The sequence below is a fragment of the Dermacentor silvarum genome, chromosome 1 (genome assembly GCF_013339745.2).
Source record: "Dermacentor silvarum isolate Dsil-2018 chromosome 1, BIME_Dsil_1.4, whole genome shotgun sequence".
Lineage (NCBI taxonomy): Eukaryota > Metazoa > Arthropoda > Arachnida > Ixodida > Ixodidae > Dermacentor > Dermacentor silvarum.
Window position 1 is genome coordinate 35965242 of NC_051154.1, and position 24095 is coordinate 35989336.

The following is a 24095-nucleotide window of genomic DNA, read 5'->3' on the forward strand; positions in this document are numbered from 1 at the left end:
GGGTGCCAAATTAAGAAACAGGGCTTTATGCATATCCTGCTTTGCCTTGAAGTAGGTTTGCTTATTCCAAAAACAACAAACAACATTTTCTGTTCATTCATTGCCGCTTTGCACTCTAGTACTCTTGACATACAGCAGTGCATTGTAGGAACAAGCAGTGGCTGGCTGGCTCAATGTATTGCAAGGAAAAATCTGCCTTTATAAACTTACATGTGGTGCTGCACAAATGTTTTGGCACAGATACTTTGAAGGTGCTTAAATCAGTTCTGCATTCTTAGGTGTGTGAAGGACTTCATGAAGGCAACCATGAGGAACTAATGCAAGACTGGGTTCTTCTTTCACTATCGAACTTCACTCAGCGTTCACCATTGGCAATGGCCATATGGAGTCTCAGCTGCTGCTTTGTCGCAGTAACAGCAACAGTCTGGCTCCGTGCTTTGTATCCTTGGATGATGTTTTGCACTGACTAGGTGTTTCTGTGTAAACATCTGACAGGGTCATGCCTTTGATTTATATAAGTTCGTGTTACAGTGTCCTTCTAAATGATATCCTTACCAGTTGAAAGCTGCAATTTTTTAATGCTATGCCATCTAACCTGGGTAGTCTGAGATTTGTACTTATTTTTGCTGACCTAACACTGCAGACTAAAACTGCTTAGGTGAAATGAGCTGCACTTGCGCCTTAAGTGTAGTGCTGCCATTGCGGGCTGCCAGCACTCGTAATTGCACAGGCAGCATCAGTAGTAAACTGAGTCCGTTTTCATTTGCCAAAAGGCTGTGTTTGTTTCTTGTCTCAGACTCGCCATGGTGACATAGTGGCTTTGGTGTTGGCCTGCCAAGCTTGAGGTTGCGGAATGGAGTCCGGCCGCAGCGGCCGCATTTCGATGGGGGCAAAATACAAAAAACACCTGTGTACCATGCATTGGGTGCACATTAAAAGAACCCTAGATGGTCAAAATTAACCCGGAGTCCCCCACTACGGCGTGCCTCATAATCTTATTGTGGTTTTGGCACGTAAAACCCAAGAATTTAATTTAAACTTTTTCTTGTCCAGTGAAGTGTAGAAAAAAAAAAAGGCATATATATTTTATACCACATGCAATAATTCACTTGCGAATAAATATTTTGCCTGACCACTGTGATCAGGTTCCCATTGATTCAGGGCAGAATGGGCATGTTTGAAGAGCATGACAAGGAGCTCTTCTACATTTCTGCTTTGGACTTTCAACGGCAGGCAAGTTTAATTCTGCATCAAGCAGGCTCTCGTGTTGTATATTCAATGGTTAAGCTGACTTGTCATGTCTTTTGCAGCTTGTGAATGAGCAACACAAGACACAGTTCTACAACATCATTAAAGGTGTTGCCAGTCCAGATACCCCATATGCAGAGCTCCTAAAGCAGCTGCCACAGCCACCTTAACAAAACAAAGGAAACGGGTGTTCTCACGAATTTCCAGGTGAGCACAATGCGCTTGTAACTTGCATTTTGTGTTCCCAGGGATTTTAGTTTACAAAAGCTTTGTCAAGCTGTTGAAAAGCTAGGAACTGCAGAAATCAGAAGCAAGAAAGAAGCCAACAGCCATTGACGACAAGCACTAACTTTTAGAGGGGCTTGGAATTTCATTTTATCGTTAAAATTGAATTCAAGAAAAGTAGATAAAATGCTGCCAGTAGACCACTACCGTACATTCTGCACAGTGTCCTAAACATTTTCGCTGTGGCAGCGGCTGCTTCTCTGCTTTTGTTTGTCTGAATATGGGCCCCAGTCATGAGTGTTAACTGTCACTGATATGGTTTGTGCTGTGAGCCTAGGTGCCTTCTTTGTTCCGTCATCATCAGGGCTTAAATACTAACATAATTTTCTTTAACAGCACACAAGTGTGTGCAGCATAAAATGTAGCTTCAGACTTTAACTTGATTTAGCGGCCATAAAATAATTGCTAGCTGCCTACTTTGCATTGCACAGTTTGTAACGTCGTGCTTTTGTTTAATTTCAGGAATAAAACCAAGCAGCTGAAAGCCGAACCTGGTGCTGTAAATAGTCTTGCTTGAAGAGGCAGGTTTTATGTTTTTGGCTGTCTTATGTACAGTCAGCTGTTAAGCATATTGGAGCAGATTTGAAGATGTGATAAGGACAGAACACGTTGACATTCCCAGGCATTCCACAGCTGCTGTCAGCTCCATACATGACTACGACCATTTCTCTGCCCTGCCGTCTGTCCCACACAGAATGGTTCCAGTGTTTTCATAACTCAAAGCAGTGATGTGCACTCTAGTCAGTTTCATGATGGACTGTTATGCAGCTGCACAGAAGCAACATGCCGTGTTGTTACTTGCACAAGCTTCAAGCTGGCTGTGAATCCACACTGCATGTGAAGCTTCATGTTATTCGGGTTACTTAATAAAAAAAAAAATCCCGATTTCCTTGTACAAAAAGAAAAAATAATAATAAATCCAACTTCAAAAATGTGACATGACCCAATGGTTTTTTGCCAACACGAAAATGAACAAGACTCGTCACAGTGACAAAACATGATATGCAACTTTATTAAGCAGCAGGTACTTTCCATTGAATGTTGTACACACAGTGTCATACTTATGAGTGCTTTACAGACTTTTTTTATTATTTTTTTTTTTTTTGTATGTGTAGTATGGTCATAACAGTGATTAGCACATACTTGGAAGCAAAAACACAGTTTCAGCTTTCAAGATAGTAACTGCTGTAGCACTACCTTCTGAATTCGCTCCAGCATCCCTCGTTTAAATGGCACACAAGTCAATGCCAAGGTGACAATTTTTTGCTTCTGTACAAATTTGCTGTATAATGTTGACTTGACATAATTCAGGTTCCATTACCAGGAATAATTACTGACAAAACTCGTTTTGCACAAACAGAAGCTGCCAATGATAGTGCCAGTCTTACTTCTTCGCCACATAAATTCAGGAAGTTGTGCACAGCCGTGGTTTTTATCTGAATGATAACATAAATCATTGGACATACTCCGAAAGTCTACACAGCAATAAGAAATGTATTCTTGTTTACAGATAATGTCCTGCCACATGTTGGTTTCTTTCTCTAAATGTTGGCAAGTAACTCAGCACACTACAAAACATCTTGACATATGGAGTACAACATGAAATTTGTGTGCAGTGCTACTGACTACATCACAATGATGTGCCATCCTTGAATAGGGTAGCCGCATCACAACTGCCATGGCAGCGATGGTGAAGATGAGGGAAGGAGAGCATTGCCCTTTCAGCATGCAAACCACTCAGGCTCTCTGATATGGCCGCTTGGGCACTGTCAGCTACTTACCTGCTTGCACATCACACCTTGTAAAGTGCACATACAAACAGAGGTTTCACACAGAGTCATCAAAATACACTTTATCAATGCTTCTTGGCACATGAACAGCTACCGTTGATTACTTAAATGCAAAGCTAAATACATGCAGCTTCTCCCACGCACCCTTCACATGGGCAATATTTAAAGTGGCAGTGAGTTTGCAGCCAAATATGTCTGGGCCCAAAAAAGAACAATACTGGGGAAACTGAGCAAAAATGCAGCTGACCAAGCAAGCACGCAGGAACTAACACATCTCATACAAATGCCCACATAGTACAAACACACTAGAACAATACCCATAGAAGCATTCTATGGTCAATCTACCATTCTTGAAACATCAAAGTAACAACGCATATTCAAGAGGTGGATGCAACCTTTGGCAAGACATACATATCTGGCTGGCAACAAAGCCATATAACTATGTACACAGCTTGCTATACCTGTAGCATTGCTGAGGAAAATATAAATGAAATTGCACATAAGAAAACATGAAAATGGGGCATCATTGCAGAGTGCTTTTCTTTCAAACACTATGCAATGTGTAAATGGGCATACCAAGACTGGCCCATATACACTGAAGCCCAATTACTATAACCACCCTCATTTCACGACCAACCTCACTGGACATAATGATATATTACTGTTTGGTAAATGGGCTTTGTTATAATATGCACTTGGCTTAAGAACCACTCTCAACTGACAACAAGGTGGGTCATTGTTTCTAGGCTCACTTCAGTGCAGGTGTGGCAAAAGGGTGGTTTGATTTGGGGAACACACTACAGTGCAGCCTACTTAAAAATGCTGTAGCAGCAACATTACACTGACACCTACTGACAAGTTGGTGAATCACCACAAATCAGTGCTGGCCAGAGCTGAATCCACAAATTGCACAGCAGCTTTATCAAGGAAAGCACTGTATACAGTATAGACCACTTATAACGTAACCGCGTATAGTGCAGGACCGGATATAGTACGGTCGTTTCAGACTCCCGTTAATTTTCCCATAGCACTCCATGTATACGCATACCGCTTACAGTGCAGCCGCGTGAGACGAAATACCGGTTATAATGCGGCTTCCACGGGAAAATCTCGCCCACAAGGACTGTAGCGAGCACGCTTCTCAATGAGGTGCGCCCACCGATGGAAGAGGAGATTAACGAGGGCGATGGAGGAGGAGCATGAGACATGGAGCATGAGTCCAAGGGTGATAAAATCGTCGCCGCGCACCGTATGTGCGAGTGAGACGGCGTGGGGGAGGGACGCGTGCCTTCAAGGAGAGCAAACGCGACGAAAGGTAGGTCGTGGGGGTATGGGAGGGGAGGGGGGGAGGGGGCGGGGGACGCTGTGCTGCGGCACCAAATGCGTATCTTGCAACCGGGGAAAGGGGAACTGGCGACGCAATCTCCCACGCGAAAGGAGCAAAGAGGGAAGGCAGCACGGGAGGGAGGGAGGGAGGGGGGCGGGCGCCTGAGCCGTATCTTGAAAGCGATCTCCACACGGCTCTGACCTTTGTATGAGCAGTGCTTACGCCGCTCAGTTTCCGCTGAAGCGATAGACCGCACGAACCGTCTCTCGCTCTCGCTGCGGCGGCCGCGTTTCCCTACGCCCGTGTTTTGACTGGTTGTGTGCGGTCATCGAGTCTATTCATGTTTGCTTGAGCGCGTTGATAAGACGCTTGTTAATTCAGTTAGTAAGCGAATGTGTCAAGTTTATGCAGCCGATAAAACTACTATCCCTACTCCTTATAGCTCTCTACTAATTTGCTATCGCAATTGATGCTTCGCCTTTCGGGCAAAACTGAGACATTTTTTTTTTAAATTACTTTGTCTGCTTCATGCGAACATCGTGGGTACTTGGACATTAACCTTTCAACGTTCGTAAATTTAAACCGATGCCAAACTCCCAGTCGCATGCTTCGATTCTCGGATACGAGCGGCTGCTTGTTCTACATGCTTTGCATACATGCAGGGCTTGAAAATCGTCGTTTTGGTTATAGTGCGGTACCGCTTAAAGTGCAGATATTGACGACTCCGCAGACTTTCGTTATAAGCGGTCTACACTGTAAATGGATCAAGATGCACTGTGAAAGCTCGCAAATTTGGGTAGGGTGCAAACCTGTGCATGATTGCATCTGCTCATTGCCCCAGAGCCGGAAACAAGCATTCATGGATATATTTTGTGATGCGCACTTCACAATTCTGTACCCTCTGGTTAGGGCAATTGAGATCTTTCCTGCTGCTGCCGCTCACTTAGATATGCTTAAAAAAAATTCAAGCTGACTATATTTGCAGCATTTTAGTATGAAAATTCCAATGCTCTTCCATATGATGTTGCTGTCCTGTACAAATGGTCTACCAAATCACAGCATATTCACAGACAGGGTTCAAGTATAAGCTATATTCTGCCATTGCCTAGGAAAAAATGCTTTGCAGTGACAGCGCATCCACTTCTTTTCATTGTTTTGTAGATAAACATGAATGTTATACTTGTGTGCATATAAAAACTGTGAAGGTACAAATTTAAATGTAGAAGGCTGTTATTCAATATTGATACAAGTGCTGCAAAATTACTGCATCAGTGTGAGGGCTAGCTAGCCTCGGTTGAACAAATAAAAGCTGCGCAAAGTGGTGCCCATAGTAGTTTCCGGTTCTGGAACGCTAAGCTAATCATGCCAACCCCGGAGACACCCTCTCTCCGAAAGGAGGAAGAGGCGCACCGGACCGAAGATATCACAGATGGGTGTGGTTGGTTTTCAGCAGCTGGACTCCGAGTGGTACCAGCCATCAAGCAGCTCAAGCGGCAGGCTGGCGTGCGACACAGCGCGCAGCAGCTCGCGGTTGTGGCTGCACAGCTGCCAGTAGCTGGTCTCCAGCTGGCGTTGGTACTGGGCAGCCTGGGCGCGCTCGTGCTGCCAGCGCTGGCGCTCCTCCTCGAAACCCTGCAAGGCAACCTGCAGTTGGCGCCGGCAGCGATGCAGCTCGAGCCGAAGTCGGCGCACGTCGTCGTTGGCATTGCCTGTGAGTCGCGAATCCTCCATGAGTGTGGTCAGCTCGGCCACCTCGCTGTCCAACTGCGGCGTGTCCAGCCATGACAGCTTGAGCGCACCCCCAGGCCGGCAGCTGGCTTCCTCCAATCCAACACTGCCACTGCACACCGGGCTCTCGTCCTGCGTATGGTTGCAGCAGATTAGCATTATGGCACATGCCAGTGAAAGACTGCACTAAATGGCCATTTGTCGTGGTCCTGCCGCGCCAAGGCCAATAGACCCTTTTCCCAATTCACAAGTGCGCTCCACTGCACTGCACATTTGACCAACTAATGGTGGCAGCAGTCATTGTTTAAACAAAGACGAAGTGCTCACTACACATGCTAGTGCTTGTCTCTTGCACATGGTTTCATCACAAGAATCGCGTCTACATTTCGCATGTCGTAATATAGGCAAGCTGTGCTTGTGCTCGCTGTTTGCAAAAATGACTCCGCCGCCATTATTTGGGCAAATTGGCTCACAGGAAAGGTAGCTTTACAATTATGAAGAAGGTTTATTGTACCAACACTGGTTTATATCTGTCATTAAGAGCAACAAGCTATACACATCTGCTTCAAGCGCAATCCAACAGTGACCCTCAAGCTGGTATGCCTTTATACTTTCGTTCCACTGTTTTGTTGTAAAGAATAGCTCGTTTAATCATCATATGGTTGATGATTGTCAATGCACGCCAGTGAAACTGGCACATACCTATGGTGAGGATCTGCTGTACATCAGTAATCCAATACAAATATAGCCCACCATTTTAATTCCACTTTCTTCCTACTGTTCGTAGCTAGCTAAAGCAATAGGCAGCTCACAATCTCAGGATGGCAACATCAGTCAAAAAGCACTGTCAATCTAGAGACAAACAGCTAGGGACACTACCTCCTAGATAAACTTTTCAGGCCTGCATGCAAAATTTAGACTTTATTGCACACCAGCTGACTGTACTTTAAAGGGACACTAAAGCAAAACAATAAATCAACTTAGACTGATAAAGTATTCTTTGAAAACTCAGCTGTCATTAATTACACTGCAATAGGTCAATTATTAGAAGAGAAAATGAAGCTCAAAGTAAACTTTTTTTTTTAATTTCGCGCGGAAACCCCAACGTCAGCACTTCAGTGTGACATCACGACTTCTAAAGTAGTTTTTCGTACTTGGGCCACATTGGCTGAATAAAAGTTCGCGAAACTTGCCATATTCAATCGTGGGGTCCTTTAGAACACAATGGAGTCAATCTTTACCACTAAAGAATGAACTGAGACCTAGAAGATGCTGTCAAAATCCATGACGTCACGGTGAGCTGGTGCGGGAACTTCAAGGTGGCGTCGCCACTCGCCTGTGTGTTTGTCGTTTCTTTCTGGTTTACCAAGCTGCTGCTCGCAGTAAGAGTGGTGTTTTGGGTATTGTGGAAGGGTAATCTACTGATACAGAACAAATCATTTTTTTTTCCTTTAGTGACCCTTTAACCTCATTTCACTTTGTTTTCATTTTCAAAGTCGTTTCCCTGATGCATCGTCGATATGTGCTATAGAAGCAACTCTCGTCATGAAGGTACTGATGACGGCATGGGCCCGCTTAGCCTCCGTGTGATGTGACGCCCCGTTGGCGTAGGTAAGAACAACTCTGACTACCAAGTCCCAAGACCATGCTCCCCCAATCCCAACAGCGTGTAGAACGTTTTAAAACACACGTTTATATTACATTTTGCTCAAGAATGATGCAGAAAAGATGTTAAGTTCAAGCTGCCGAATTTTTTCATCAAGCGTCTGTCTCCACTTTTTAACACCTCCGTTGTCCTAGTCCCGTCACCTTCCCCCAATCCGGCATATGCATGACATCATCCCCCGCCAATCCGGAGGTTGGTAGCCCTTTTCCTTCAAGGAGAGCGTGCACGAACAGGGAAAGAGGGAAGCACAATGACCCCATCTCCAACGCGGACGTGGCAGTTTGGGCCTGAGGTCATGTGAAGGAATGTCCCCTTGCAAATTGCCCAATCCTGTCCTGGCGGTGTCCAACTGTTTGCCATGAATCATTGCAGTTGGAGATGGCTCTGACGAGGGCATCTGCTCGTCCACCATTGTCGCGTTTTTCGTGAGCGACTGTTTTCGCAGGGTAAACAGCTGATCACAGCATTGCTTCCAAAGGTGCAGACGCTGAGGTGTGGGGTGAGTGGGACCAAACTGGATGCAGTTGGGAGGCCACATTTAGTGAAGCTTTCTTTTGGCATTCGAAGGTGTAGACGCTGTGGCGTGTGGGGGTGTATTAATCCTTTATTGACAAGTGTTTCCTACAGACAACAGACCGAAAAAAAATTTTTTTTTTTTTTGCCGAGTTTCAGTATTGAGTACAGAGTTTCTGGCTGAAGACATGAGGAAAAAGTTTGGCACGTGACTTGCTTTCTTTCGAAAGCACAGTCAGAGGATACAGACCGACGCAAGATCTCCAGGTGCAGTGGTGTCACACATGATGTAAAGCAAACGAAATGTTCACTTATGGTTAACATATGACAAGAGCTGTCTGTACAAATTCCAAACAAAGCCATAGGTGGCTTGGGGTTAAGTCTACTTCCAATTTTCTGCCTGTTGTTTCTCTGAAAAGTGTCTGCATGCTTTTTTTTCTGCAAGTTAATTATGCTTATTCTTTAGGTGTTTTGCACATTTAGATAGAAAATTTTTTAAAACTTTCAGATATCTATATGTGCAGTCATTAAAGGGTTAATGCTGAGTAAAATTCTCAGCCTACTTCCCCCACTATAGATTATAAATAAAGGTGTCTTTCAGCAATATGGTGCTCCCTACATTGCTTTAATGCTAATCACATTCATAGTCGTGAGATGGGTACTGATGGGTAACATGATTAAGATCGTGTTGCATAATTTCTCCTTTCACGAGCGCTGAAAACTAGAGAAAGGTTGCAGACATAAGGTGCACTAAGTGCGTCTCTTTCTGAAAAGAAAATCAGGTTAATCGTGTTCTTTTGAACCGAGCTGGATTTGTAATCTGAAAATCTGATTACATTAGTAAAGTAAATGTCTGTTACACCCTGCTTGAAAAATTCACTGTTTACTCCTCACCTGCACGGATACTAGTCAAATTTGAAACGATTCAGTAGATACATCATGCCATGTTAGCTTTGTGAAGACGAAGTGCACTTCGCCTAAGGCACTCTCACAGCGAGCGCGAGGAGAGACGACGAAGTCGGAGTAAAGCAGGCGATCGCAGGGACGGCCTCCTATCTGCTTCTCTCCATTACAGCCTAGATTTCAGATTTGAAGAACACCTTCATTGTATAAAGTTCACTCCGTAGTTTTAGCAACTATTTTAGTGACTTTCGGAGCAATGTTTAGTGAAAATTTAGCAACTCCTTTATCTCAGTTTAGCAACACTGATAGTCACAGGGACACCTTCAGCCTTTATATTTAGAACAAGTAACTGCATTATCAGGCTCCCATGGAGATTTGCTCAATCACTGTTCCATATTTGTCAAGCATGCGAAAGCTGGAAGAAGCAGGCCAATCTGGTCAACCGGCGTGCCATGATGTGGCCAATTTCATGTCACGTGGTGTGCCAGCCTGAAAAGTTATTCCGGATGATCTGTTTTAAAGGAAACTTTTTTTTTTCTTAGAAAGAGGATTTAACCGATGCGAGGACACTTTCTCTACTACTCGATTGTCCCTTCAGTGCCGTGGACCCTAGGTGGACAAGTAGCCATGACAGCCCATTTGCTAACTAACTAAAATTCATAAAATAACTTTTAAGTTGCTGGTTTGAAGGCCGTTGCAATGGCAGTATTGTAGCGCGACACCGCAGGAGCCTAGAACAACTTACGCGACTTTAAATACGCTATCCATTGTTTAAACAAGAAGAAAGGGAACCGAGGGCCCCGATTATTATTTATCATATCATAAGAAGCCAACAAACAATGACACCAAGGACAACATAGGGGAAATTACTTGTACTTACTAATTGAATTTAAAAAATGATAAATTAATGGAAATGAAAATGGATGAAAAAACAACTGTCCGCAGGTGGGGAACGATCCCACGTCTTCACATTACGCGTGAGATGCTCTTACCACTGAGCTACTGCAGAGCCGTTTTCCCACCCACTTTCTGGGGTATTTATGTTTTACAGCTAGAACTAACCCTGGGAGTGTTAGCCAGCGCCACCACTGCCGTGAATTTCTGCCGTCGTCATCGCCGTGAGGTTCCGTATAAATCCAAGGGCGATAAAATCGTCGCGGCGCGCTGTGTGCTGTATGTGCGAGTGAAAGCTTGGGAGGGTGGGCCGGCGATCGCGGCTCAATCTCGAGCATGCAAGGGAGGGAAGCGGGGAGGAAGTGCGCCGTCTTCCGTTGGCGCGCGCAAGGCTCGGGAGGGGGGGGGTTACTCCGTACTGCTGTATCTTCAAAGCCATCTGCGACGGGGCAGAGTCCATCTTGCGCTGTGTTTTCGCGGCTTAGTTCGCGTTGATGCGAGTGGCAGCACGAAGGTCAATTCGCTCTATGCTTGTAACCACGTTTCCTCACTCCAGCGTTTTGACAGCGAGTTTCCGCGGTTATCGAGTGAGATCTGTTCATGTTTGCTTGTGCGCGCGTGCTTGTTAATTTAGTTATTATGCCGATGTTTACAAGTTTATACGGCCGATAAAACTACTATCCTTACTTCGTATAGCTGTCCACCAATTTGCTATCGCAATCGAGGCTTCGCCTCTCGGGCGAAACTGCGACTTTTGCTTATCTCCACGACGCACAGGTAGTCAACTCGTTGGCGTAATGAAATAAAACGAGGCGGGAAGCATAACGTGGGCACTACTTCCGGCGCTCTTCGTGCCCGAAGTTTCAGTATAGAAGCGGGGAAAGGTGAACTTTCGTCGACGAATCGTGCAAATCGATTTTGTCTCTTGCAACGGCCTCCTCCAATAATGTCATTGCAACGCTGGCGTTATAGCCAGTAATTAAAACGTTTATTAGTCAATTTAATTGTGAATGGGCAGCGACGGCTACTCGACCATCTACTGTCCTTCGTGCTGAAGGAACGAATAGCGAAAAAGCATCGCATCGGTAAAATTTTATTTTTTAGAAGTGTTTCCATTAAAATATATCAGAAGGACAAACAAGCGGGTGCCCAAGCGATAAATTGAGCTGTACGACTCCCGAGCGCGTGCGAGCCAGCTCATCGTGTCTGTGTAGTTCAGGGAGTTAATACATAATGAACCTCCTTGGTGAAGTTATCTCATTTGCGCTTGCAATCGGTGTGCGCCAGATGGTGATCGGAGAAACGGCAGCCAGTCACATACGGAAGTGTTCGATTTACGAAGCGAAGCCACGCACCCTATTAATTCGACCAGCAATGTGTACATGCATGGCGCCGAAACGCGAACATGTGGAAGGAAAGCACGGTTGAGATGCGCTGTAATTAGCAAACAACAGATTCAACAAAACTTGTCATCGTTTCGCACCGAAAATTAGCTGCGTGCTGCCATCGCGGAAGTGGAGCAAACTATGCAATTCTGTCGTGCGTTCCCAAATAAGTGCAGCGTGCAGGCGAGCCCAGAAAGTACCGGCAAGCGACGCAGTATTCAGGTTCGGTACTGCGATGAGTTGGCCTGAGGCCAACGACGTCCATCGAATTTTGTTGCCGCGCATTGTGCGACTGACCGTAAGGCACATCCCTGGACCATATAAATTAATAAACACGAAATTTACGCCCAACTTCGGCTACTTCTTTTCAAACAGGGATGAGCCTGCTTATTAAAGCAGGTCTGATATCTCTTAGTTCCAAAAAACAACCGCAAATTCATGGAGAGAAGTTCCGTAAGTGAAAGTACCATTGGCACAGGGTTGAAACGCTACTGATATTCGTGAATTGAAGAAAAGATTGCAAGGCGAACAAAACAGCTCCCACAGAACAGACGCGCACCCTTCAGAGAGCCCTGCAAACATTTCGCGAGTTCGGCCAACATCGCTGAACTTCGGCATTGGTGTGTGCACCATAAGTTAGCGTATTACGGGCTTGTTAATTTCACAACATTCACAAGCGGTCTGTGTATAAAACGAAATAAAACAGGGGTGAATCGGGCAGGAGCCTGCAGCCATTTTTAGATGCCAAATAATTTGTTCTGCGTCTCAGAGGAGGAAGAAAGAAAAATTAAATTATGGGGTTTTACGTGCCAAAATCACCATCCGATTATGAGGCACGCCGTAGTGGTGGTCTCCGGATTAGTTTGGACCACCTGGGCTTCTTTAACGTGCCCAGAGGAGGAAGAGTGTCAAATTGAGCACCGGATATATCAAACACTGTTTCAGAAAATCGGATAGTCCGGAACTCAACTTCGTATACCGTAAACCAAAATTTTGCGAACCACTTTTCGCCTCATGTACGCCCAGGCAGACGCAGTATGTGTTGCATTTAGTGCTCCTGTACGAGGCCGGGACAGGAGCACGCTGCGCAACCACAACCGCGCCGCCACAACGGCTCAAAGCGCGCAGGCCTTGTGTTATCGATAAGGCGTTGACCGATCAAGCCCGATCCGGATCGAAATTCTCGACTGCGATTGGATCCCTCGCGCAGCTTGCGCAAAGCGATCAAATGTGCGCCGTGTGACACGCTCATCAAGCTGCTTATTTTATCACGGGATATGGATCCCGTCTCAAAGTATAGGTGTTTAAGCTTTCTTTAGCTCTTTTGTCCGCCTTCGTGGTCGGTGGCTGGACTTTCACCGCCGACGGCCGTTGCAACTCGGTTGCGTGAGTTGCGAGGCGCGTTCGTCACCGAATGCTACGATAGCTCTTTCAGACGCCGTCCACCTACAATACCCACACAAATGTGCTGGTTAACGGCTCTGTTCTCTACGGAGTTACGCAATGAAACGACAAACACTACCAAAATATCCTCCACACAACAAATATACGCCGTCAAGCGCACCCCGTTGCTTTAAAAAAACGAATAGCTTTCTTAAAGCGTATCGGCTATGCGCTTACATTGATAATCATCGTCGATGGTTTCCGCACTTGTTTATTTATTTTATTTTCGCCCTCAGACTTGCTAGTAGGGTTACCTTGAAAGCTTAGAAAAGAGTGCACCGCTGGCTTGGGGTTAATTTTCCCACCTTTGTTGCGGTTGCTATTAAATGCGCATTTCTTCCAAACAGTTGCTCGTCGGGCAGGCTTGTTGGTATGACGACATAATACGGCAGACAGCGCAAACACAAGACAACCACTTGACATAGTTATGTCGGCATTTGTTCCCTTCCCACGTGTGGGCCCAGTGAACACCTACGTACACCTTTCCAAATTAACTGCGCGAATACTTGCACAAAAACAAGTGCAAATAACTGTAATAGTGTGCTGTGGAAAATGCTTAAATGGTGTCGCCCAAACACACGCAGGAGAGAAAGAAAAAGTGTTGCGAGTCTCGAAAGTGTGGGAGGGGGAGGCGGTTACTTGGGAACAAGGACTTGTCGCGACACCATGACTTCCTCACTGAAGATGGACGTGTGACTGCTAGAGCGAATATTGAGGGAAAACTACAACTGGCATAGTATGTCCAATGACGACCATCACAATGAACACACCCACAAAATGGTGGTGGCAAACAGCGAGACAAAGTATGCAACTAATGTTAGACAGTTGGTTGGCAGACTTGTGAACCGTGTTACTGGAGCAAATGTGTGGTTGTAGTGCATGTGTCTACTACTTGTACCTTATTAAAATCTGCACAAGGTAACATGTTTTACGAAAGCCTCGACAAAGTATGTCACTGTTTGTGATATCGTCGCTTCTTTATATATCCGCCGAATATTTTGGTCTGCTATTCTATTCTAATACGCAGTACATTTGCCCGTGCAACGTATACCTGTAACGTACCAACCAGCGCACAGCGGGATGCGTGACGAGATCCAAGTAGCTATATGCTTTATAGAAAAAAATGCCGGCTCTCCCCTAATCGAGAGTAGATGTAAGCATGAAATGACTACCAATGTAAGCATGAAATGACTACCATATGGCGTATTTTGCTGCCTGTGGTGCCGCCGCCTTCAACCGCTTTTATTCTGCCAACAGTGCAGCGCGCTCAGCGTCTGTCGCTACCTTTTCTTCTTCTCGCGGACCGCTTACGACTCACGGACACCGCTGGCGTTCAAAAGAGTACAGGCAACCTCTATATCTGCCTTTTGAACGTCGCTATTGGAAATGACAAATAAAACTTCAGCGTAATAGAAGTTACAGCTTGAGTGATATTGTGAACAAACAGGAAGAAATCGGAAGCAATATTTTTTGTAACTTGTTTGGGAAGTATCTATAGTGTATGTAATGCGGTCCTCTACAACGGGTTGGGGGCCAGAGACCGCATTTTCCTAACTTTTCACTGGTTGCCCGGATGATCTCGTTTTGTTCTCGCAACGATGCGCAGATGCTCTCGTTTGAGTCTGTGTAACGGCTCGGCTTTCGGCTCAAGGTCACTTGAATGTCGCCCTTAATGGGAGCTAAAAACATTTCATGCTTAAAAGGAATTCCAGCTGCGCGTATAATACGGTGTGGATCACGTTGTCTTAGAACGCACAAACATGAAGTGGTCTGTGGGTCCCCGTAAGATCCAGATTTCAACGAGATCCGAAACCAATTTACGCCCATTGCGCAGTCATGCACTAATGCACGGCTATGCCATGCATTTCAAGGCCAGTGAAGCGTGGTCATCAAACGATAACAGTTATGTCACAATACGTGCACACTTTCTGCGCTCGTGCTGCTTTTTTGGTTGCTGCCAGAGGGGCTCCTGCGTTACGTACAGCGTTTCTCGGTACTATTTCCTTTTACCTCATCCTTTCGAGTTCCGGATTTAGTCATTTTGTTGTCTGACAAAAAAAGAAAGAAAAAGTACTTGCGCTGCTTATGCTTAGCTCGAGGTCGCAGGTTCGATCCCGGCCACGGCGGCCGCATTTCGAGGAGGGCGAACTGCCAAAACGCTCGTGTACTTAGATTTAGGTGCACGTTTAGAGGGTGGTCAAAATGAATTTGGAGCCCTCCACTACGGCGTGCATCTAATCATATCGCGGTTTCGGCACGTAAGACCCTAGCATTTTTGTCTGAAAAAAAAAAATGGACATGATGCACGGATTTTACTTCATTCCGCTGTTCTTGCTTAGTGCCTTCTGTTTTTTCGCATACTAAGTTCAACATACAGCCTTGTAAGGTAACGATACACCAAGCATGTATCGAGAGTGAGTTCTCTGTGCTCTGCGCTTTCGACACCACATCAACAAGGACCCCTGCTTTGCTAAGTGCTAAGACGCGCTCAAGCGCATAAGCTTTCGCATCTGGACATGCCTTGCGCACTGCGTTCGTAGCGATATCGAGCCATGAGGTGCTCCACCTAACCGTACCCGCCCCAGAGGACACCAGACTGTCCGGCCGTGACGACAGCGTGAAATAAGACAAACCAGAAGCACTCACCCGCGCGGCGGCCACGTCGTGCCTCTGCAGTTGCTGCTCGTAGTGGTCACGCAGGTCATCGAGGCGCCTGTGCCAGAGCTGCTCCTTCTCCTCGTAGACCTGGATGATGGCCTGCTCGTTGCGCTCCAGAGTCTGGCGCAGGTGCGCGATTTCCGCGTCCTTCTCGCGCAGCTGAGCTTCAAGCTCAGCCACGCCCGAATCGCTCGGCGAGGGCGCCTCCTCTTCAGCCAGCAAGGCAGCAGAGCTGTGGCCCGAGTCGAGCACGTCCAGCATGGCCGAACCGCCGCCACTCGAGGAACGTGACGCCACACGGGCCTCCTTGCAGTCGAAGTGCGGCATCGACTGGTGGAAGGGCACCTTGCAGCGGGCCGGGTGGAAGGCGGTGCGCGTGCTCACGGCCGCCGACCGCGGCTGCCTCTCCAGCAGCGGTGCCGAGTGATGGCCCGAGGGCCGGCGCTCAGGCGCCAGCAGTAGCCGCTCGTCGTGCAGGTTGAACACCGAACCACTGCTTGAGCAGCCGTCGTCGACGTCCGCCCCGTGGCCCCAGCGCACCGCCCGGAAGGCCACCGGCCGCACCACCGCCGGGTTCTGCGCGTGTCACTGCAGTTGTCCCAAAAGGCCCTCGTGCGCGCTGGCACCCGCGATGCCTCAATGTCCAACAACGACTTCAAGCGCGTTATTGCCATTGTTGGGGATTATTGCTTGCGCACAGACAACGGTGTCTACACGACGTCGTGCAACTTCGAACGCGCCAATGCTGCGGCACGTGCCACACTAGCTTCTGTAATGAAGAGCTTCACCTGCACTGCGGTTTCGCGTTCCCAAACGCCACCAGTAGCACGTATTTTCTTACGGACGAAATACTTTCATAGCTTCACTCTGCGAAGGACAGCATGCGACAACACTGGAAGTGTACTCACCGCGGTGACCAGCACTCCGCTGACGGGAGGTAGGCGAGGCGGCGAGGCCGTCATGTCGTCAGTGTCCATGGGCCACGAGAAGGGGGTGCCCTGGAATGGAGCAAAGTGTCATCACCAGAGTCGGCAGCGGTGCCCGGAGCCACATGGTGAGCAGCAGCGGCTCGCTGCGGCGGCTCGATCACAACAACAAAGCGGGCCGCGGAGACGGCATGTCGCTGCCAGACGCGCCCCATATTTTCCTGGCTGCTGCACTTTCGCCGCCGCCAAACTCGTTCTTCGAGTTCTCCGGCAGACGTCGCTCCAAGGCCAAAGGGCAGCTGCTACCCGCCGGAAACTCCTGGCCGGCGCTTCACCCCCCTTCCCCCTGGCACTGCTCGTCATGTGCGGCGGCCACTTCCTAGTCTGGCAGCGGCCGACAACAGTAACCGCCCCGGGTTGTCCCTCCGGCGAAGGAGAAATCCCGACCAGTTCCGCGGTTGCTTTTGCTGACTGGGTCGGGCGCGGCACCTGCGCGTGCGGTCATCCCCGCGGCTAATGACGGGCTGCTCCCGCTGAGGAGCGCTTCAAAAGCGCGCATCGGCGACGCGCGGGTCCTCGCCGGTGGCAGTGTCCGTGAATCGGGAAAAGCGCGACGGGACCTTGTCGCACCCAGCTCTCCGCGTTGCGCAATGGTCATCACGCTCATACAGCACGTGCGTCGGGAGCATCGCCGTGCAAGCAACTTTAATCACACTGAGACACCACAGGACAGACTACTCTCCTATTTCGAGAGCTGTCGCCGGGGCCATCAGTGAAAACAAATGGAGGTTTCGGCCAAATCACGCTGCCGGTACGAGCGCGACCAGACCGCCCCCGCCATTTTGTCAGACTGACGAACCCGACGGCAGTAGCGGAGAGCCACGCCTGGCTTCCACGAGCAGAAAGCTGCGCGGCAACAATGGCGGCCCCTCGGTTGGCGGGCGTCGCCTTGCCCGCGCGCCTACGGAGGCCATGCAAATCACGGAGAGGCTCGCCAGATCAGCGTCCGCCCGACCTCCAGATTTCATCGCGCTCGTTGCGAAAATGCCTCGGTGCAATCGCAAGTGCTCGCTGCTGCTGCATGTCGGGGGCAGTGCGCACTGTCCCTGGCTTTCTTCACCCACCACTAGGATGCACGCGTGTGGTGTAAGCGACCAAATGATCGAGAACGGCTGCAGATGCACGTCACCGGGCCGTCGTCTGGTTGACCTCGGGCGCATTGGAGGGGCACACGACGCCACAAGCGCATTGACGCCATTCACTTGGCCCGACGTAAAGCGGGTGAAAAAGACGGCGCCGGAGAGCGAAGCGCATATCGACGAAGCACGAACGGCGGCATCAGATTGGCGAGGAGCGCTGAATAGAATATCCGGCAGACATACGGTGCAAATAATAACAACAATAATAATAAAAGGAAAGAAGGAAAACAAAACCGGCCAAATCGAAAATGAAGCCATCGAGGCCAGCTGCTTCGTGCGACAGGAAAAGAGTGTGACCAAATAATTAATTGCGTAAGATTACGTTTCACAGTCGACCCAAATTTAGGTGGTAATTCAAGTCGGAAATCCGTATAACACACTGCTCGCTGCTGTAAAAACATCGGGTGACAAATGTGACAGGGCTAGCAGCATTAAACAGGAAAAATGCAAACAGTGGCAATATAGTTGAACGGAAAAAACGCGTGAAGGCATTAGAGTAGAAAAGCATGCCATCCCACAAACCACCTTCCGTCGTCACTACTTCGGGAACTGCTCCCTCTAGGTGACGAACGATTAGCAACGAAATGCACAAACGAAGCCGGCGCGGTAAGCAGTAACGCACATTGGTCGGTATGATGCGCAGCTTGCGCCCAGGGCTGGTCGCCGCTTCTGATCAAGACTTGGGTGCGCCGAAAGGATGAAGCGCAAGTCGAGACACGGGTTCATACCAATTAGCCAAATTCTCTCTCTTGGTCAGCTGCAAGCGTGGTATATCGGTGCTGCTGCAAAACCCTACAAAGCAGCTCTAGCCAAGGTTTACTTCTCGCCGTTTTTCACTAACACACTAACGACTTACCTGGTTGACATGTTTTACACAAAAGCGATGTGTTTGTCGTACTTCTCCACCCCCCCCCCCCCTTTTCCCCCAAGGACACTCTCACAGTTTTCGGGAAATAAGACGCTGCGAAGAACCCACACCCACCGTAGTGAGCGGGCGGCTACCGCGTTGTGCTGCTGAGCAGAAGGTCGCGGGTGCGGTCCTCGGCACTCGCATTTCAGTGGATGTGTAATGCTAAACTGCCCGTGTGCAAAGATTTCAATGCGCGCTGAAGAACCAGAGGCGGGCAAAATTAAAACGAATCTCTCGACCCCGGTGCCTCTTTCAACTCGTGTCTGCAGCGCAACAACCCATCGCTCAGTTGGATAACACAGACCGTGTCCGAAACGAGGGACTCCCGGCGTCGAAGCCTCAACACTTATGCAGCAGTGAGAAGCTCGCACTCGCGAGCACTGGCACAGGAGGGTCGAGACACGTGGGCAGCTCTGCGCCCCTTCTGTTCCACCACAGGAAACCTCCATCAACGAGGGGGAATCTCCGCGGCACAGCTTCCTCGCCTGCATTCGTGCGCGCCCATAGCCGTGTGGCCCCCCACAAGGTCGTGTGGTCGATTCGTCCCAGCTGCTGTGGCTGCATTTCGAAGACGACACGGGTGACAAGCAAACGGGAAGCCGTGAGGCGCCACGACGTTTCCCGCCGTACTCGTCAACACGTGTCCCACGTTATTCCCCCTGTGCCGACAATATTTTCTTCTCCTCCCTCTATTGGTGGTCTACACCTGGACAAGTCTGGATATAGATTACGAATTACGATTAAAAAGAACTTAGATAATAGAGCGACAAGGGCTGCTCGTTTCATGGCGATGCGCGTAAATGACGACACCCGCCGTGGTTGCTCAGTGGCTATGATCATAGTCCCTTAAGGGACTATGCTATGATGTTGGGCTGCTGAGCACGAGGTCGCGGGATCGAATCCCGGCCACGGCGGCCGCATTTCGATGGGGGCGAAATACGAAAACACCCGTGTACTTAGATTTAGGTGCACGTTAAAGAACCCCAGGTGGTCCAAATTTCCGGAGTCCCCCACTACAGCGTGCCCCATAATCAGATCGTGGTTTTGGCACGTAACACCCCATAATTTAATTTTAATTAAATGACGACGACAGCGGATACAAAGCCGCAGGCCCTCTTCTCTAATCTGCGCAAGCCACATCCGAAAGAAACGACCGCGATTTCAACAATGGCTCTTATATTTGCACTGGATGAATTAAGGCATATTTACGCTCGCGCTTCAGTGGGATTTACTGAAAAGGGGAGGTCACTGCTGTTCACTCCCATGTTCTCAACTCTTTTCCTTCTAGTACCCAAAGCTGCTGCTGCGACCGTACATAAGTGCCACGTGTGTCACGAACGCGCTGGCTATTCTTGGTGTTGTTGAAGCTATACAGCCCCTCCTCCTTACGCACTTGGGTCTGCATTGGGTGCTATTTGTGCTAAGAAAGAAGGAAAAAGGAGAGAGAGTCGTGTTGTCCTCTGCTTGTTATGACAAGCACAATGGAGGTGCTTAAGGTTGACCAAACTACGTTTTCTTTTATAGCTGAGGTATCAAACACACGGCCCTCGTGGTACGTTGAGTATTCAGCCACCCTTATAATCTTCCTGTTTTACCAAGACGTCTGCCGATCGCACCGCCAATGAACAGAATGGCCCGTCTTCCGGTGATGATGGTTTTTACAGCCATCCCCTTTGAAACGGGGCGGCGACAAACACGGTCAGCTAGCCCGCTTGACCTAATCGTGTTTTACTACATCTGTCGCAGTCTAGCATTTTGCCTATCTCTCCTTGATCTTTTCTTTCTTCGTCAAAACCTATCTATGACCGCGTAACGACTCCGGTTCTATCAATGTGCTTTGAATGGGTTGGAGATTCACAGTAGCTGTACGAGCGCTTCCTCATTGGGCGGTGTTCTGAACTTCGGGCGCTCTCCACTCACGATAACGATTGGCGCGCGGTGATGGCCAGTCGCGGGCGGCACATATGTAGGACAAGTTTTGTGAGTGCATGCCGTGAGACATGCTGACCATGTCGGCGTAGCTGGAAGCTGCGTGAATGCGCCGTTTTGCCTACAAACATTGCAGCTGACCGAAAAAAGCGCGCCAAGTTTACTACGGCGCCTACCGATGTACTTAATAAAGTCGTTCCACAATCTGCACGCATCTCGGCGCGCTGCGTCGCTCATTAACGCGATATCAATCCATTTCTTTCTTTCTTTTTCTCTTTCTAGTGGCTGCGGTGAAACGGAAAAAAGGGAGGACATGGTGTCGCGTCGTCGAATGCTATGCGGCCCAACTCGGCAGTTGCGCGCAATGCTCTCGAGAAACGAAACCGGTGGAGTGCAGGAAAGGACGACGATAGCCAGCTCCGCGGGGGGGGGGGGAGTGGTTCCGCGCCTGAGGGGAGCTGCAACGACCTGACTTGCCACTCGGCGAGAAGCACCGCCGAGCACATCCACCGGAACCAGTTGGTTCCCAAGAGACTTGTACACACGCCAAGTCTGCGCTGTTCTCTGTTCATTTCGCGAGCGCGCCCCAAGCCCTCGTAGCTTTCTCAAGTTCCTTCGTTTCTCCTAGCGCCCGGCATGCACTCAGTTTCCTTTTCTTATTCATTACTGTATATCATGCGGTACAGTGCCTATAAAGTCACTTTCACTTGTTCCTTCCGCTCCTTTTATAGAGATTCAAAAGTAGGAAAACAAAATATGCAAGCAGCTTTCCTTTTCTCGGTTCTCTCGATGCATTTGGCTGAAATATTTAACGTTGTCCACAAGAGGCACCTCGGCGCCAGCAGGTTTACTTACCGGAGAAACACTTGCAAGGTCAACTATGACCTCTACTGCGCGCGAAGAGTGCCGTGAACAGCGCGTGCAGTGTTTGGCGTCAACAGAAAAGCCGAGGTGCCTAATGATGCTTTGCTAAATCGAATGAGCGCGGATTTCTTCCGGGCACCCATATGTCGACGCACTTCCGTTCTCCTTCCAAAACCGGCAGTAATCTTCGACGCCGCATGGCAAAACGCTTGTGGTGACAGTCTGGGTCACAGCTACAAACGCCACTTCTAGCGCGTCCACAATGAGACTCGCGAGGTTCCTGCCGCTTTTTGGAATAGTTGTGACCAAGTTAATGAGAGATCGTATATTGAAAAGAGCGCAACTGTCCTACTGACAACACAAACTCCATGGATAGAGTGCAAATTGGAGGGCCCTGCTCGCTAGCAAACGGAGCACTCACGCAACAACCTGGCGTCACGTATTTTTACGTCGTTACTCAGCTGATGAATCAATCCTTAGTATCTAACTTTCCGATGCTGCCTTCACTTAGTACATCACCGACCCAAACACGGTAATCATTTAGCAATGTTTACTGCAGAATCTCACCCAACGCTTTGCATGCAGTGTCACGAGGACCACACGAGCTTCGTTCACACGAACTGGCCGCTTACGGGTCGCGTCGGACGTGGAGCAGGTCGAGCGAGTGAACCCATCCCTCGAAGGCAAACTGACCCAACCCGATTTCGGGTTGGGTCTAGCGGCCCGATTATCCGGCGTTGACATAAAACCCCGACAACCAGATTTCGGCCTGAGAAAGCGAATTGAGCCGACTTTTTCGGGTTAGAGTAAACAAATTTATAGTAAACAAACAAGCATTCCAAGCTGCCTCGTTCCGGATACCAGAGAGAGGCCGACGCTGGCACAACGAACAGCGAAGCAGTCCATGTGGTCGGCGCTTATGGCTTCCGAGCGAGTACCAGGGGCCACAGCAGGGCCCCGCGCCATCTGCAACTCAGCTGGACATGCGCGCAGTGGCCCACGTATTTTTGACGAAAAAGCGTACGTTCGCGGCCCCACTCTGCGCTGCAGTCGATGCGGACCCAGCTGCTCACAGTAGCAGCAGTACCGCCAATGCATCGAGCCGAGGAGTGCTAGCTAGGCGGCGTCGTAGGCGCGCGGACGTCCTCCATTCAGGCTCCCGTTCAATTGACTCGTCCCTCGCTCGTCGTCGCGACCTGCTCGAGCGCGCCTACTGCGTGTGAATTCGCCCCAGTGCTGAGCTGACACGCGCTCGAATCGAATGAGCGCCCATGTCGCAGACCCACGCACCAGTGGCTAGGAGCCAATCAGTCATCGGGGCATTACACTGCAGTGCACGTCACCGATTCGCCGCTCGCGTGAGGTCGTCGAGCTCGCCTCGTTTCTTGAAGCGCAGCTAAATAAATGCAGATCTAAAGTGAGTGAATTTTGGGTTCCTGTTCCATGAAAATCCTGCCCAATCGCGTACCATGTTGCTTACAGCAGAAAAACTCACTGCCACTATGCGCACGACAAACAGTAAGCCCGGTGCAGTGGCTATGGAGAGAGGCCGGGAGGTTAACCAGGCTGACCTCAGTTAATGTCCCTGTTCCCTAGCCTGCACTTGGGAACAGGGACTGAAAGATGAGAAGATGAGAACTTCACCGTATGCTCGGACACGCACGCAATGAAGCGTTCAGCAGTTCGTCACAAGCAGCCATAGGCGGGTGCATCGCACTGCAGACGCTCGAAGCCACGGTCCCAGTATATATATATATATATATATATATATATATATATATATTGTAAATGACCTGTTATCTATTTGCCCTAAAGCCGTCCAATGGGCCAATCTCTCATCTTCGTATAATGGGCAGTCACACAAGCGGTGTTTCAAGGCTTCTTCAGTGCCACGTGTGTTACAACTGTGAGTAGGCGTTCCTAACGGAAACGCCTACTCGCAGGGGACACAGTAAGGTTTATTCCCGCCAAGGTCCATTCGCTTACCCCATGCGCCTCATGGGTAGCTTTGTCGGCATTTTTGTTGCCGATATCGCAGATGTCCCGGTAGCTACTGAAATATGTCGTCCTCGATGGTAATGTCATCTAATCTCTGGCGCCAGCTTAGGAAGCACTGCTAGTAGACAACGGTCATGCTGGGAATAGAGGGGCAGTAAGAAGGTACAAGTAAAAAAGAAAAAAAAAAAAAAAAAGGCCGCTCGGTACTTGTGTGGACGTTGAAGTCCGGGTGGTAAAAATTCATTCGGAGCCATCCACTAAGGCGTCTCCTCCTAGTCCCTCTGTTGCTTTGACAGAGTTAAACACAATCAATCAACAAATAATTTAACCATTTAGCTTAACCCTTTGATAAATTAACCCCAACGTCTCTACTTGCACGCTATACTCCTCCTATGCACCGCTTTGCACCAATATCGCCAAAGACAAGTC

The 24095-nt window shown here is 48.7% G+C and overlaps 2 protein-coding genes across 5 annotated transcripts in view; one reads left to right on the top strand and one right to left on the bottom strand.

Annotated features, from left to right (window-relative positions):
• Window positions 1–2470, top strand: part of LOC119460239 (huntingtin-like) — a 155053-nt gene extending 152583 nt beyond the window's left edge. For both annotated transcript variants that reach the window (XM_049666594.1, XM_037721406.2), the window contains exons 58-61: window positions 279–439; window positions 1146–1233; window positions 1311–1455; window positions 1996–2470. In XM_049666594.1, coding sequence (XP_049522551.1) covers window positions 279–439; window positions 1146–1233; window positions 1311–1418 — 357 coding nt within the window. In that variant the 3' untranslated portion in view covers window positions 1419–1455; window positions 1996–2470. The remainder of the gene's footprint in view (window positions 1–278; window positions 440–1145; window positions 1234–1310; window positions 1456–1995) is intronic.
• Window positions 2471–5158: 2688 nt separating this feature from the next.
• Window positions 5159–24095, bottom strand: part of LOC119460265 (leucine zipper putative tumor suppressor 3) — a 64221-nt gene continuing 45284 nt past the window's right edge. For 2 of the 3 annotated variants that reach the window (XM_037721408.2, XM_049666600.1), the window contains exons 2-4: window positions 16749–16838; window positions 15829–16416; window positions 5159–6510 (exon numbers count right to left, since the gene is read on the bottom strand). In XM_037721408.2, coding sequence (XP_037577336.1) covers window positions 6097–6510; window positions 15829–16416; window positions 16749–16817 — 1071 coding nt within the window. In that variant the 5' untranslated portion in view covers window positions 16818–16838 and the 3' untranslated portion in view covers window positions 5159–6096. The remainder of the gene's footprint in view (window positions 6511–15828; window positions 16417–16748; window positions 16839–24095) is intronic. The other variant, XM_049666607.1, reaches the window with a different exon arrangement.